The 16,911-nt window shown below is 46.6% G+C and overlaps 1 protein-coding gene across 2 annotated transcripts in view; it reads right to left on the bottom strand.

Annotated features, from left to right (window-relative positions):
- UBA1 (ubiquitin like modifier activating enzyme 1) overlaps positions 1–16,911 on the bottom strand; it is a 293,145-nt gene that overhangs the window by 26,223 nt on the left and 250,011 nt on the right. For both annotated transcript variants that reach the window (XM_069209518.1, XM_069209517.1), the window contains exon 25: positions 7,547–7,647. In XM_069209518.1, the coding sequence (XP_069065619.1) occupies positions 7,547–7,647 (101 nt within the window). The remainder of the gene's footprint in view (positions 1–7,546; positions 7,648–16,911) is intronic.

The raw sequence follows: 16,911 nt of genomic DNA, 5'->3' as shown, positions 1-16,911 counted from the left end.
GACGCCTGGGAGAGACCCTGCACCCGCAGCCCCCAGGACCTGAAGGACCGGACTTTCACTGGAGAAGCGACCCCCAGGAGTCCCTCTCCCTTGCCCAAGTGGAGGTTTCCCCGAGGAATCCCCCCCTTGCCTGCCTGCAGCGCTGAAGAGATCCCGAGATCTCTCATAGACTAACATTGCGAACCCGACGCTTGTTTCTACACTGCACCCGGCCGCCCCCGCGCTGCTGAGGGTGAAATTTCTGTGTGGACTTGTGTCCCCCCCGGTGCCCTACAAAACCCCCCTGGTCTGCCCTCCGAAGACACGGGTACTTACCTGCAAGCAGACCGGAACCGGGGCACCCCCTTCTCTCCATTCTAGCCTATGTGTTTTGGGCACCACTTTGAACTCTGCACCTGACCGGCCCTGAGCTGCTGGTGTGGTGACTTTGGGGTTGCTCTGAACCCCCAACGGTGGGCTACCTTGGACCAAGAACTAAGCCCTGTAAGTGTCTTACTTACCTGGTTAACCTAACCAATACTTACCTCCCCTCGGAACTGTGAAAATTGCACTAAGTGTCCACTTTTAAAACAGCTATTTGCCAATAACTTGAAAAGTATACATGCAATTTTGATGATTTGAAGTTCCTAAAGTACTTACCTGCAATACCTTTCGAATGAGATGTTACATGTAGAATTTGAACCTGTGGTTCTTAAAATAAACTAAGAAAAGATATTTTTCTATACAAAAACCTATTGGCTGGATTTGTCTCTGAGTGTGTGTACCTCATTTATTGTCTATGTGTATGTACAACAAGTGCTTAACACTACTCCTTGGATAAGCCTACTGCTCGACCACACTACCACAAAATAGAGCATTAGTATTATCTATTTTTACCACTATTTTACCTCTAAGGGGAACCCTTGGACTCTGTGCATGCTATTCCTTACTTTGAAATAGCACATACAGAGCCAACTTCCTACACCCAGTGTACATCTGTTCGTGGCATCAGTCGCAGTAGATTCGCATGTTCTGCAATAGCTCGCCATCTGGTGTTGGGCCGGAGTGTTACAAGTTGTTTTTCTTCGAAGAAGTCTTTCGAGTCACGGGACCGAGTGACTCCTCCTTTTGTCTCCATTGCGCATGGGCGTCGACTCCATCTTCGATTGTTTTTCCCCGCAGAGGGTGAGGTAGGAGTTGAATTGTAGTAATAGTGCCCATGCAATGGAGTGACTAAGTATGCACCTATTTAAGGTTGAGATGATACATATAGAAATAATTGAAGGTAACTTCCAAACTGCTACAGGCTCCCGGGGAGGCGGGTGGGCACATGCGAATCTACTGCGACTGATGCCACGAACAGATGTACACTGGGTAAGTGACATTTTCAGTTCGATGGCATCTGTCGCTGTAGATACGCATGTTCTGCATAGACTAGTAAGCAGTTATTTCCCCAAAAGCGGTGGATCAGCCTGTAGGAGTGGAAGTAGTCTGAAATAATGTCCTTAATACGGCTTGACCTACTGTGGCTTGTTGTGCGGATAACACGTCTACACAGTAGTGCTTGGTGAATGTGTGAGGCGTAGACCATGTGGCTGCCTTACATATTTCTTGCATTGGGATGTTTCCTAGAAAGGCCATGGTAGCACCTTTCTTTCTGGTTGAGTGTGCCCTTGGTGTAATGGGCAGCTGTCGTTTAGCTTTAAGGTAGCAGATTTGGATGCATTTAACTATCCATCTGGCTATACCTTGTTTTGAAATTGGGTTTCCTGCGTGAGGTTTTTGAAATGCAATAAAGAGTTGTTTAGTCTTTCTGATGTTTTTTGTTCTGTCAATGTAATACATTAATGCTCTTTTGACATCTAATGTATGTAGTGCCCTTTCAGCTACGGTATCTGGCTGTGGAAAGAACACTGGAAGTTCCACTGTTTGATTTAGATGGAACGGTGAAATAACCTTTGGCAAAAATTTAGGATTGGTCCTTAGGACGACTTTATTTTTGTGTAGTTGTATAAAAGGTTCCTGTATAGTAAACGCCTGAATCTCGCTTACTCTTCTCAGGGAAGTAATGGCGATGAGAAATGCCACCTTCCAGGTTAGGAACTGTATGTCGCAGGAGTGCATGGGTTCAAAAGGTGGACCCATAAGTCTAGTTAGGACAACATTTAGGTTCCATGAAGGAACAGGTGGTGTTCTTGGTGGTATAATTCTCCTAAGGCCCTCCATGAATGCTTTAATGACTGGTATTTTATATAGGGAAGTTGAATAGGTAGTCTGCAGGTATGCAGATATTGCTGCAAGGTGAATCTTAATGGAAGAGAAAGCTAGGTTAGATTTTTGTAAGTGAAGCAAGTAACCCACTACATGTTCTGGAGTTGTGTGTAATGGTTGTATTTGATTAATATGGCAGTAGCAAACAAACCTCTTCCATTTACTTGCATAGCAGTGCCTGGTGAATGGCCTTCTTGCTTGTTTTATGACTTCCATACATTCTTGGGTAAGTTGTAAGTGCCCGAATTCTAGGATTTCAGGAGCCAGATTGCTAGATTCAGCGATGCTGGATCTGGGTGTCTGATCTTTTGGTTGTGCTGTGTCAACAGATCTGGCCTGTTGGGCAATTTGATGCAGGGTACCACTGATAGGTCTAGCAGCGTTGTGTACCAGGGTTGCCTTGCCCAAGTTGGTGCTATCAATATGAGTTTGAGTTTGCTTTGACTGAGTTTGTTTACCAGGTAAGGAAGGAGAGGGAGAGGAGGAAAAGCGTAAGCAAATATCCCTGACCAGTTCATCCATAGGGCATTGCCTTGGGATTGTTTGTGTGGGTACCTGGATGCGAAGTTTTGGCATTTTGCGTTCTCCCTTGTCGCAAACAAGTCTATCTGAGGTGTTCCCCAGAGTTTGAAATAAGTGTTCAGAATTTGGGGGTGAATTTCCCATTCGTGGACCTGTTGGTGATCTCGAGAGAGATTGTCTGCGAGTTGATTTTGTATCCCTGGTATAAACTGTGCAATTAGGCGAATTTGGTTGTGAATTGCCCAATGCCAAATTTTTTGTGCTAGCAGGCTTAACTGCGTGGAGTGCGTCCCTCCCTGCTTGTTTAGATAATACATTGTTGTCATGTTGTCTGTTTTGACGAGAATGTATTTGTGAACTATTATTGGTTGGAAAGCTTTTAGTGCTTGAAAAACTGCTAGCAGTTCTAGGTGATTGATATGCAGTTTTGTTTGATGTACGTTCCATTGTCCTTGTATGCTGTGTTGATCGAGGTGTGCTCCCCACCCTGTCATGGAAGCATCTGTTGTTATTACGTATTGTGGCACTGGGTCTTGGAAAGGCCGCCCCTTGTTTAAATTTATGTTGTTCCACCACAGAAGCGAGAGGTAAGTTTGGCGGTCTATTAACACCAGATCTAGAAGGTGACCCTGTGCTTGAGACCACTGTGATGCTAGGCATTGTTGTAAGGGCCTCATGTGCAGTCTTGCGTTTGGGACAATGGCTATGCATGATGACATCATGCCTAGGAGTTGTAATACCATCTTTGCCTGTATCTTTTGTGTTGGATACATGCGTTGTATGATGGTGTTGAAATTTTGAATTCTTTGTGGACTTGGAGTGGCTACTCCCTTTGATGTGTCTATTATGGCTCCCAGGTATTGTTGTACTTTGCGTGGCAGAATTTTGGATTTTGTGAAATTGACGGTGAACCCGAGTTTGAAGAGGGTTTGTATGATCTGATTTGTGTGATTTGAGCACTGTATGAACGAATGGGCCTTGATTAGCCAGTCGTCCAAATATGGGAACACATGTATTTGCTGCCTTCTTATGTGTGCAGCGACTACCGCTAGACATTTGGTAAAGACTCTTGGTGCGGTTGTTAATCCGAAAGGCAGTACCTTGAATTGGTAATGTATTCCTTTGAATACAAACCTTAGGTATTTCCTGTGAGATGGGTGTATTGGTATATGGAAATAAGCATCCTTGAGGTCTAAAGTTGCCATGTAGTCGTGTAGTTTTAGCAATGGCAATACTTCTTGTAGTGTGACCATGTGGAAGTGGTCTGATTTGATGAAAGTGTTCACTACTCTGAGGTCTAGGATTGGTCTCAGCGTTTTGTCCTTCTTTGGTATCAGAAAGTACAGTGAGTAAACTCCTGTGTTTATTTGTGTGTTTGGCACTAATTCGATTGCATTCTTTTGCAATAGTGCCTGCACTTCTATCTCCAGGAGATTGGAATGGTGTGTTGTTAAATTTTGTGCTTTTGGTGGTATGTTTGGAGGGAATTGTAGAAATTCTATGCAATAACCATGTTGGATAATTGCTAGAACCCAAGTGTCTGTAGTGATTTCCTCCCATGCTTTGTAATAATGACCTATTCTTCCCCCCCACTGGTGTTGTGTGGAGGGGGTGAGTGACATGTGAGTCATTGTTTAGTAGTAGGGGTTTTGGGGCTTTGAAATCTCCCTCTATTTCTAGGGAATTGCCCTCCTCTATATTGTCCCCGAAAACCTCCTCTATACTGTCCCTGGTAAGTGGACGGTGTTGCTTGTGAGGTGCTGGCTTGTGTGCTTTGACCCCGAAACCCCCCTCGAAAGGGCGTTTTACGGAATGTGCTGTAATTCCCTCTGCTCTGCGGGGAGTAGAGTGCGCCCATGGCTTTGGCAGTGTCCGTATCTTTTTTGAGTTTCTCAATCGCTGTGTCCACTTCTGGACCGAACAGTTCTTTTTCATTAAAAGGCATATTGAGAACTGCTTGTTGAATCTCTGGTTTAAATCCAGACGTTCGGAGCCATGCATGCCGTCTGATAGTTACAGATGTATTAATTGTCCGTGCAGCTGTATCTGCAGCGTCCATGGAGGAACGTATCTGGTTGTTGGAGATGGTCTGTCCCTCCTCAACCACTTGTTTCGCCCTATTTTGGAAGTCCTTGGGCAGATGTTCAATGAGATGTTGCATCTCGTCCCAGTGGGCTCTGTCATAGCGCGCAAGTAGTGCCTGGGAGTTCGCGATGCGCCACTGGTTTGCAGCTTGTGCTGCGACTCTTTTACCAGCTGCATCGAACTTGCGGCTTTCTTTATCTGGGGGTGGTGCATCTCCAGATGTGTGAGAGTTGGCCCTTTTCCTAGCTGCTCCTACAACAACAGAGTCTGGTGGCAGCTGTGTAGTGATGAAAACCGGGTCCGTAGGAGGCGGCTTATACTTCTTTTCCACCCGTGGTGTGATTGCCCTACTTTTGACCGGCTCCTTAAATATGTCTTTTGCGTGCCGGAGCATACCAGGGAGCATAGGCAGGCTTTGGTAGGAGCTGTGGGTGGAGGAGAGTGTGTTGAACAAGAAATCATCCTCGACCTGTTCTGAGTGGAGGCTTACGTTATGAAATTGTGCTGCTCTAGCCACCACCTGAGAGTACGCGGTGCTGTCTTCTGGTGGAGATGGCTTTGTAGGGTAGGCCTCCGGGCTGTTATCTGACACTGGGGCGTCGTATAGGTCCCATGCGTCCTGATCTTGGTCACCCTGGCTCATGGTGGTGTGAGCTGGGGAGTGAGATGGAGTTTGTGCTGGTGAAACGTTAATCAAGGGCGGAGGAGAGGGTGGTGGTGTAATTCTTTTAACCACTTTTGGTTGTGGTGCTTGTTCCGTCTGGAACTCCAACCTTCTCTTTCTCCTAATGGGGGGAAGGGTGCTTATTTTTCCTGTCCCCTGCTGAATGAAGATACGCTTTTGCGTATGGTCCACATCAGTTGCTTGTAGCTCTTCCTCAAACCTATGCTTTTGCATTTGGGAGGTTAGCGAGTGCTCTTCTGTATAAGAGCCTGAAGCTGGGTCGCTTGCAGTTTGTTTCGGCGTTGAAACTTTGTCTGCGTGTTTTTTCGGCTCCGAGGTGACTTTTTTCCTTTTCGGGGCCGAAACCTCTCGGCGTCGATCTGTTTCGGTGCCGCTGTCTCGGCGTCGAGCCGTGTCCACACCGGTATCTCGGTGTCGAGGCTTGTCTCCAGCACTTTCTCGGTCCCGAGAAGGCTGCGTGCCGGTGTCTCGACCGGAGTCGGACGATCTCGGCACTGTTTTGGCCTTTTCCGGTGCCGACGGTCGGTCACCGAATTTATGGGTCGAGCCATGGCCTGGTGGCAGTGGCGTCCCCTGGGCCTTGTAAATGTTTCTCTGTGTGTTTTTCGACGTCTTACTCACGGTTTGTGTATCGTCGAATCCTTCGGAGTCTGAGTCTTGGATCGAGAAGGTACCTTCTTCTTCCTGTTCCTCGAACTCCCGTTGGGCTGTCGGTGCGGACGCCATTTGAAGTCTTCTGGCTCGACGGTCTCGGAGTGTTTTTCGGGACCGGAACGCACGACAGGCCTCGCAGGTGTCTTCGCTGTGCTCAGGTGACAGGCACAGGTTGCAGACCAAGTGTTGGTCTGTGTAGGGGTATTTATTGTGGCATTTGGGGCAGAAACGAAACGGGGTCCGTTCCATCGGCGTTCTTCAGCACGCGGTCGGGCCGACCAGGCCCCGACGGAGGATCGAAAAACTACCCCGAAGGGCACCGGAGCTCTTCGATCTTCGATGCGGAATCTAAGTACGCCGATCCCGAACGCAACAATACCGACGAAAATCTTCCGAAATTAGCTAATTTTCCGTTCCGAAACTCGGAGCGACAGGAACACGTCCGAACCCGATGGCGGAAAAAAAACAAATCGAAGATGGAGTCGACGCCCATGCGCAATGGAGACAAAAGGAGGAGTCACTCGGTCCCGTGACTCGAAAGACTTCTTCGAAGAAAAACAACTTGTAACACTCCGGCCCAACACCAGATGGCGAGCTATTGCAGAACATGCGTATCTACAGCGACAGATGCCATCGAACGTAAAGAAACTCTTGAGTTAAAGAACTTTTGACAATATTTAGCTCATTTCCTGAAATAAACGTGTAAGGGTGGTTTGAAGCATCGAGCATTTACCCAAGTAATGCAATTCAAATCACCATACACAAAACCAACCAAATAACAGGCAACTAGAGTGACAACAACGAACTCATGAATACGGCAAGCTTGTCTAGGGTAAAGAAATTCACAATATTCGTTATAAAAATAAACTTAACATTATCAAAGGCTAAAATCTCTCTCTGAGATCCCTACTTTGGCAATGCATGTGGAACACTTCCTCTGGCAGGTGGTCAGTCACTGCATGCCTGCAGAACTGGCTAGCCAGTGTGTAGAAACAGTGCATCTCACAGGCTGGCCACTTACCAGAGAATGGGAAGAAAACCTAGCAGGAGCCGCTGCACATCCTATGGTTCCATGCTTGAAAGGGAACATCACAGTGAAGTCAAGAGAATCCCAATACACATTTACCCTGCGAGGATTACACTCAAGAATAGGGAACCCCATACTGTTCTCAAAGTGACATGCTTGGCTATTTAACATACAGAAGGCGAGGGGATGTCACAGAAAGATCAGATGGTCAGACATGGCCGTTACATCCCAAGGGCGTCACAACAATTAGCACCTGAATGAAAAGCAAGCAAAGAACCAGCAGGAATGGAATTGGTGATGGAAAAGAAACAATATATACATACGACTGGTCTAGGCGTTCCTGCAACTTGGCTGCAGGCATGAAGAAGGAGTACAGCATTGAAACTCCCTGGGAAAGCATGGTGATCTCCAACTTGTGTGTATTCTGGGAAGAAAAAAAAATAATCTATTAGTTTCTAATCTTTCCCATAGAAGTATATTTGAAAGATTACAGTACTTATCTAAACACAATGCAAGACCAGAAAACTTCCGAAAGTTTCTCAGGTACCTTAACCTCACGTGGCACTTTACTTAATTCCTCTTTTTGACAGTCACCCCCACTTTTTTGCCTGGTAATTGATGCACTGGGTTCCTGCTGCCCTGTGTCAGATCTCTTTCTCTACAACTGTGCAATTGTTCCCCAATTGACAATACCTTTGCCGCCTCCCCCTTTAAGTCCCTAGTAAATGGTACCCCTGATACCTAGGGCATAAGTACCAAAGAGGGTCCCAAGGGCTGCCACATGTTTTGTGCCATCCTCAGGGACCCCCTCATCTAGCGCATGCAGACCGCCATCACAGGCTGCGTGTCTTGGTGCAGCTAACAGTGAACCCAGAAAACTCTTCAGGCTGCAAAAAACTACTCCTACTAGTAAGTAACCACTTCATTTTGCAGCATTAACCCTTTTCTGGGATCACATGTCGTGCTTTAGATTATGTAGTGGCATCCCCTTCTCTGGGTTGGTTGAGATGAATCGAGGAAGAATGTGCCAACATATGCTGCAGTACTTTGTCCCACTTGCGCTTCTTTGTTCATTTGTATTTCCACATGAATGTTTCCCAAATGTGTGAGGTGAGGCCCATGCTGCTGCTGCGCAGATCAGGTCTAAGGACACACTGGCTAGGAATGCTATAGTTGTGCCACCTAGCCTTTTTTGAGTGAACTTTGGGGCATCATGGGAGTGTCTTCCCTGACGCCGAGTATCAGATTTGTATTGTTCCAACAATCCATTGTGTGATTGTTTCCCTTGTTAATGAAGAACTGTTGGCTGATTTTGCGTAGGAGATGAGCAATTGGTTTCCTTTAGGAAACGGTTTAGCTTCTTGCAAATAGTATATTAAAGCTCCCCTTACATCCAAGGTGTGTAGGGCTCTTTCCATTTGTGTTTGCTGTTCTATGAAGAATACTGGTAGTTGAATACTTTGGTTGACTTGGAAATTGCTCACTATTTTGGGTAGGAACCAAGGGTTTGTTCTAAGAACCACTTTGTCCTGGTGTATTTGCATGTATGGTTCCTGTATTGTCAACACTTATAGTTCACTCACTCTCTGCGGTGATACAATAGCAATTAAGAAAGCTGTTTTTTAGTGTGATGGATTAGAGATCTGCCTTGTGCATAGGCTCAAAAGGTTGTCATCAATTGCGTTAGCCCTGTGTTCAGGTTCCACGTAAGTGCTGGTGCTGTTTTTGAGGTGGAGGGGCTCAATCCACTCTGATCCCCCTAAAAACCTTTTCACCACTGGTAAGGTGAAGAAGCGGTTATATGACGTGCCTCTGGTATATGCTACTATGGCTGCCAGATGCACCATAAATAATAAAAGTTATCCTGCTGTCCAAAAGGTGAGTGAGGTATGTTAACAGTTTCACGTTTTGTTCTTGTTTCAAATGTTTTGTTTCTCATGCACCATTCGAGATACCTTCTCCACTTTGGCGCATAGCATTGTCTTCTGGTAGGCTTCCTTTTTTATTGCCATAGTTCTAGGTTCTGCACTCTATGTATTCAGGTGCCAGGCTGCTAGATTGAGTGTTGCTGGCTCCAGTTGTCACACCTTCCCCTCCTGGGAGGGGGGGGGGGTTCCCGTTTTAGTTGTTACTCGTGTGAAGTGCTTTCTTGTCCGCCTCGGTTTTCTTTCCCTGGTAGGCAGACAGTTTGCAGGTAGATCCTCCTTGGGATAGCCCATTGTCATATTTCCTCGGCTAGCTTGCTCAGGGTTAAATACTTCGTGCCTCCCAGTTTGGGTAAAACATTGTTGTATTGTCTATATCAGAACAGTCTTTCCTGTTACAGGTGCCTGAAAGACCTTCATTGCTAGGAACACTGTTTTAATCTCCAGGAAGTTCATGTGTTTTATCACATCTGTGTTGTTCCATTGTCCTCGTGTCTTCAGGTTGCCCATGTGTGCACCCACAGCCTTTGTGGGATGCATCTGTTGTGATGGTCACAGTTAGAGTTGGTATTTTGAATAGTCTTTCTTTTATGTTCTTTGATGTTCACCATTGTATCTTTGCTGTTACAACCACTAGATCCTCCCAACGGTATGTGACCAATTTCTGCATAACCGTTCTTGGAATGGGTGCATGTGCAGTCTTGCATATGTTATGAGCTAAATACATGATGCCATCATGCCCATCAGCTTTATGACTGTCCTCCGTGTCCGACTGCCCTCTCTGGTATAAGTGAACTTGCTCTACCATTGCTTTTACTCTCCTCTGAGTCGAGTATGCTTGTGCTGTTTTGGACTTCAGTGTTGCCCCTCTGAAAACCTTTTTTCCCGGTTGTGCAGGCTTCTTGTGGCCGATGGAAAACCCTAGGTGTTCTAAGGTTATGATCACTGTTTGAATGTCCCCTTGGCACTTTTTTGGTCTTTGTTTTTTACTAGCTAGTCGTCTAGGTACGGGTATGTATACATCTATTCCTTTTCGTCTCAGAAAGGCTGAGACTGCTGCAAGGCATTTTGTAAAGACCCTTGCTGCAGAATTTTTGCATAACGGTAAGAGACTGAACTGATAGTGTACTTTTGCGGGTATGAATCACAGGTACCTTTTGTGTGCTTGATTCATGGATATGTGGAAGTAGGCATCCTTCAGATCTAATGTTGCCAAAGAGTCGCATTTTTGTAGGAGTGGGATTGCTCCCTGAAGTGTTGTCATCTTCAAATGTCTGTGGATTAACTTGTTTATGAACCTGAGGTCCAGAATTGGTCTTACGGTGAGGTCTTGTTTGGAACCAGGAAGTAGGGTCAGTAGTTTGCTTTGTTTTGTTCCCTTACTGGTCAGTACCTTTTCTACTGCTTGCTTTTGTAGAAGATCTTTGAACTCTTTCCTGAGCTGTACAAGCTCCACCTTTTGGTATCTTTTTGGTTTCGGGGAAATTGGTGATGTTTTTTTGATCAGCTCTATGCCATATCCGTAACGTATCACGTTTAAATCCCACTGTCCGAGATGCACTCTGCCCAATGCTGTGGGTAATTTCCTATTCTGCCTCCCTCTGGTGTTTTGTGGCGACCTGTTTCAGTTAAGTAATTTATTGGTGGAGCCTCCACCTACTGAATGCACCTCTGTTTTGCAAGGCTCCCATCTTCCTTTTTTTTTTTTTTTTTTAAATTTACAGCAAGGGCTTATCGACTGCCTGGCCAAATGGCGCATCTCCTGAAAAGAGTTTGTTGATGGAGACTTGTACTTCTTGCTAGAACCCGGATATTCTGAGCCAGGCATGTCTCCTCAACCTTGTGCCTGTGCACATCTTCCTGCTGGCAGTGTCTGCTGCATCCAAGACCGACTATGGGTATATGTTGGCTATGTGTTTGCCTTCCTGAATTATTGCCTTGGCTTGCTGTGTCCTCTTCAGGAAGTTTCAGCATGAGTGCCTTAATTTCATCCCATTGCTTGTGACCATATCTGTTTAATAGTGCACTGGAATTAGCAATGCCACTGTGTTGCAGGCTCTCTCTCTCTCTCCCCATCTCTCTTCCCACCATGTTGAGCCACTTGCTCTCCCTTTCTGGTGGAGAATCTGTTAAGGTGTGTCTGTTGCTTTGTTTTTCTGCAGTAGCAACAATGATGGAGTCTGCTGGTGCGTGCCCCCAGATGTATTCACGGGTCTTTAGTTTAGGGCTCATACTGCTTTTCTGCATTTTGCGTGCGCGTGTGTGTGCGCGCGCGCACTTGTGCGTGGGGGGGGGTTTGTCTTTGTCCTTATCCAATATGCTGGGTAGCTTTGGGAGGTATAGGTTTCCCTTATTAGCAGGCATCAATGTCTCTAGGAGAAAAGAGGAGTCTCCTTTCTCCTCCTCCAACGGAAGCCCATGTGTGTCCGCAGCCCTTTTTGTGAGGTCGTTGGGCAGTGATGGCTTTAAGAGGTAGCTATCTACCTCTCCTTCCTGAGATTGTGTCCAGGTTGTTCCATGACCCTCGTTGAACCCTCGTGTGCTTTCTTCCCCTTTGAGTTCGCAGAACTCCTCTTAGGCTCCTTCATGAGGTGCAGGTGTTGCCAGAGCTTTTAGGGCAGATTCCTCCTCTTCAATGTCAAAGGTTTACTGAGGATCCGAAATTCCCTTAAGGAGTCGAAATCCTTTCATTGAAGAAATGTCTTAATTTCGGCCTTTCATCTGAATTTCTTCCTTTCCTCCTTTCCACCTCTTGCGCTTTTTCAACGTCAAGCGGTGACCTTTTTTCTGCATGGACGGTTTTGTTTTTTCTCTTGAGGTGTCTTGACTTGAACCTTAGCACTCTATCATCAGTACCCCGTGGCTGGGATCTGTGGCTTCTTTTGCTCGTGGCGGACTATCGTTTTCTTAAAAGTCTAGGCTGCCTTGTGTGTTTTTTTCCTCAGAGGTTTTAGCCTCTGTCTCTTTCGGCAGTTTGTTTACCTTCCGAGAGTTTCTTTAAGCGTCCTTCACCACCTTCTCTCCTTGCCTCAGCTCGGCGTCTGCTTTAAGAATTTTAATGTCCGACCCTCCCTGGGCTGCCTCTGTCTCTTTGATGCTCTCATTGTCATCGCTTCACAATCCCAGGTCTTTAAGTGGCATCTATGGGTTCTGGCTGCTGAACATGGTGTTCTAGTGTTCCAGTCTTTGTTTATGGTATACCTTCAGGGTCTTTGGCACGATCACGGCGCAGGGCTTGCAGTCTTATTTCTGTTGGTCTTTCGGCAGACAGAGGTTATAGATTGTGAGGGTCTCGCTGCGCAAACTTGTGGCAGCAGTTTGGGCAAAATTGAAAGGGTGCAGGATCCTCTATGGTGATTTTAGGCAATAGTAAAAAGAATTCAAAAATGTTTTTCGTGACCCCTTCTTTACCCCATTCTCTGACCAGGTGCTGACTGCGGCAGAGGCCCCTTCTCTTGCCTGATTTGATGACTGTTTTTCTGTGAATTTTCACATTTTTCCAAAAAGGTTTCAGAGCTCCTCCACTACTTCCAGACTCACACGAAGGCAGGCCCAACCACTAGGTGGCGGAATAATGCACAGCATGTGAATCCAGAAAAGATTCATGCTGCAAAGCTGTTGAAATGGTGGGCCTTGACATTGCCTGTTGGCGAAACCCCTAGCAAAGCCTTGAAAACTGAGAAATTGTTGGGGATACAGCCTCATTCATGGGTGAAGAGAACGAGAACCCATTGGCTCTACTTTTTTTGACACACTCTAGGGCCAAGTCTGCCTGCTCACCTATAAAATGACTTGTCAAAAGGCATATCCATGAGTGAACATCTGGAACATCTCTCAAAAAGCATGTGGATCTCACCCATGAATGAAGCAGGAGAACCACACAAATTCCAACTGTTCTGCTCAAGTTGGTTCAGTACAGGCCAGACGGTATGGCCTACTTTGCTGTATCCTGACCATCTTGAATGGTCTATGCCAAGTTGGAGCAGTACTAATCTGAGATTGCTGGCAAGATTTTTGCAACCATGTCCCATAATGCATGAGAGCACCTACACCACCAACAGCTGCCACTGACTGACCTAATGTAAGGTTAGCTGATGAAAACATCCTCTTTTTAAATGCCACTATTTCTTACAGGTCGTAGGAAAATAATTTGGGTTAACCCTGATAGTACATGCCTGCATTACTAGGCTCTCAGAAGTGGGTATTGTGACACCTGTAACGGGTCAGTGGCATTATGCTACCCCAGACTCTTCATAGGTGGGCAAGAAGTAGGGTTTAGTACAAGTGCCCATGATGGTGTCTGCCAGGGCGTCATTTACCAGTAAAGGTGTGAATTATATCTGCCCAGGTTGTAAAACTTCTGTAAGGATGTTGGTTTTCACCTAAAAAGAAGGCAACTGCAAACTGAGGACTGAACTCCGTGTACTGGGGCAGGGCATGTTGGAACTTGAAGGAATATAAATTTGGCCAAGATCAACACTGATTCAGTTCAGAGTTGGGCAGAACTTGGCCAACGAGGCAGGCACAAATGCATAAGGTACTGGTACGGATTCCAGTACCACACGTAGATTTGGCTTCAAAGTCTAAATTGAAGCGGGTTTGGGAGGCATAGACAGCAGACCCCTCCCCCCAGGGAGGCGATAGGGCGCTGAAGATTCAAAGCAGGGTCTCCTTAAACACCTCAATCTAGTTTGGAGTCACTGATGCCCTTGGAAATTTGCGGTGCATTGCTATCAGCTGTGGAATCAGCTCCTCAGTCAGAGACCAGGGAGCGACACTGAAGGCCACCTTGATGTCTTAGGACTTCTCCAGAGTATAGCGAGCCTGGGACAAGGACCGCTTGGATCTCTTATGATGCCTTTTAGACTTGGACTGAAAGAGTGAACTGTTTCAGAAACAGGCCTGCGTGCTCTACTTCAAGTGGGAGCAAGCCTTATGCAACTTCCTGCAGTGTTCAGCAATGTACAGCTTGGCTTTACACTCCTGGATCACCTTGAGGTGCATCAAGGCACACGCCGTACACAACTTGGAGTCATAGCCCATCCCCAAATTCCAGACACCTCATTGAGATCTGTTACAGACCTCTGTTTAGATAGTCCCTACATCGCTTAAATTCTATTGTTTTAGGAGGTGACAGTAGTTCGCACACTTGAGAAATTTGTGAGAGCAAAAGCTCATAAAGTAATGACAAAAAGATAGGCACTGGCTCAGGATTCACTCACAAAGGCACCCAAAGGAACCGCCATCACTGAACTTCGATGACACCTATATATGGCTCCAGTCATATGAAGCCCCCTACTGTTGCACAGGGGCTATGCTTTTTCAAATATTCTGCATCCAAAGAAGCCAAGTACAGTGTTGTAACTACTGGGGCAAACACCCTCCAACAAAACTGGCTAGATGTGTTTGGTGATTGTAGGAAGTTGGCTCTGTATATACCATCTCAAAGTAAGAGATAGTGTGCACAGAGTCCAAGGGTTCACGTTAGAGGTAAGATAGTGGCAAAATTAGATAATTCTAATGCTTTATTTTGTGTAGTGTGGTCGAGCGGTAGGCTTATCAGACGGTAGTGTTAAGCATTTGTTGTACACACACAGACAATAAATGAGAACACTCAAAGACTTAACTCCAGGCCGAATAGGTTTTTGTATAGAAAAATATTATTTTCTTAATTTATTTTGGAACCACAAGATTCAGAATTTAGGTAAGTACATAAGTTGTAAGGTACTTCACACAGGTAAGTATGGAACTTTGAATTAAAACAGTAACGTACACAGTTTTGGCAAAAATGGCAATCTATTTTAAAAGTGGACACTGCAAAAATCAACAGTTCCTGCGGGAGGTAAGTATTGGGTAGTTTCTCAGGTAAGTAAAGCACTTACAAGTTCAGTCTCCTGGGCATAGGCAGCCCACCGTTGGGGGGGTTAAAGTGAACCCCATTCACCCAGCACCAGCAACCCAGGGCCGGTCAGGTGCAGAGGTTAAAGCAGGCACACAAAATGCACCCGGCCGCCCCTGTGCCGCTGAGGGTGGAGTGTGCAACGTAGGTGTTGGGTTGTAAATAGGAAACAATAGAGACCCGGGGGTCACTCTAGCGATGGAGGGAGGGCACGGGGGGGCTTCTAGGGCAAGTCACCGACTGGGCTAGGATAAGGGCCGCCTGCTGGTCACTCCTGCACCGGTAGCTAGTTCCTCTCGGTGCTGCGGGTGCAGTGCTTCTTCCAGGCGTCTGATTCCTTTACCGGGCAGTCACGGTCAGGGGGAGCCTCTGGATCCTCTCTGCAGGCGTTGCTGTGGGGGTGCAGGGAGGTCAGCTCAGGGTGTCCACGTCAGAGTCGCCTGGGGGTGTCCTCGGCAGTGTTGGTTTTTCTTAACACGAGCTGGGGGCGTTTGGTGCAGAGTGTGAAGACTCATGCTTCCAGAGTGAGGCTGGAGTCTCTTTAAAGATGGTTTCTTTGTTGCAGTTTTGGACAGAGCCGCTGTCCTCTGGAGTTTCTTGGACCTTCAAGGTGCAAGTGAGTCCTCCGAGGTCGCTGGTCCTGCTGGATGCGTTGCTGTGCAGGTTCTGAGTCTGGAGCCAGGCCGGTAGGTTTGGGTCCAAGTCAGTTGTCGTCTCAGTCATCTCTGCGGGGCTTTCAGTCCTTGTTTCAGGTTGCAGGAATCTGTTTTCCTGGGTTCAGGGTAGCCCCTAAATACTAGATTTAGGGGTGTGTTTAGGGCTGGAGGGCAGTAGCCAATGGCTAATGTCCCTGAGGGTGGCTACAACCCTCCTAGTGCCTCCTCCCTTTGGAGAGGGGGGGCACATCCCTAATCCTACTTGGGGAAATACTCCAAAGCAAGATGGAGGATTTTCTAAGGAAGCGGTCACCTCAGCTCAGGACACCTTAGGGGCTGTCCTGGCTGGAGGGCGACGACTCCTTGTTTTTCTAATTATCTCCTCCAGACTTGCCGCCAAAAGTGGGGGCAGTGGCAAGAGGGACGGGCATCTCCACTAGCTGGAGTGCCCTGGGGCATTGTAACACAAAGCCTGAGCCTTTGAGGCTCACTGCTAGGTGTTACCGTTCTTGCAGGGGGGAGGTTTGAATCACCTCCTCCCAGTGCAGGCTTTGTTTCTGGCCTCAGAGAGCACAACTCGTCCCTCAGTGGCAGGCTTGCACAGACCAGTCAGTCCTGCACTGAAGGACTGGGTAAAATACAGGGGTCATCTCTAAGATGCCCTCTGTGTGCATTTTGTAATAAATCCAGCACTGGCATCAGTGTGGGTTTATTATTCTGAGAAGTTTGATACCAAATATCCCAGTACTCAATGTAGCCATTATGAAACTGTGGAGTTCATTTTGACAAACTCCCAGACCATATACTTAATATGGCCACCCTGTACTTGCAATGTCTAAGAATTGACTTAGGCACTGTATGAGCATATTGCTCATGCAGCTATGCCTTCACCTGAGGTATAGTGCACCCTGCCTTAGGGCTTTAAGGCCTGCTAGAGGGGTGACTTACCTATGCCACAGGGAGTATTTTGTGTGCATGTATCGTTACAGCTGGCATTGAAAACGTATATTTGGCAAGTAATACCAAGGCTGGCATAGAAGGTTTACATTCTTATGTGGCCATTATCATTACCGCTGGCATTTGAAAATTTACTTCCGAATTTCTTTGGAATGTATGGAAGCACATTGGGACAAAATACTTTAATGATTGAAAGACTATGAAAAGCAGAGTGAGCTGATATTACGGATATAGGAAGATTCAGCAACAGA

Source organism: Pleurodeles waltl, chromosome 10, assembly GCF_031143425.1.
Source record: "Pleurodeles waltl isolate 20211129_DDA chromosome 10, aPleWal1.hap1.20221129, whole genome shotgun sequence".
NCBI lineage: Eukaryota > Metazoa > Chordata > Amphibia > Caudata > Salamandridae > Pleurodeles > Pleurodeles waltl.
This window is presented reverse-complemented; position numbering and strand designations above follow the sequence as displayed.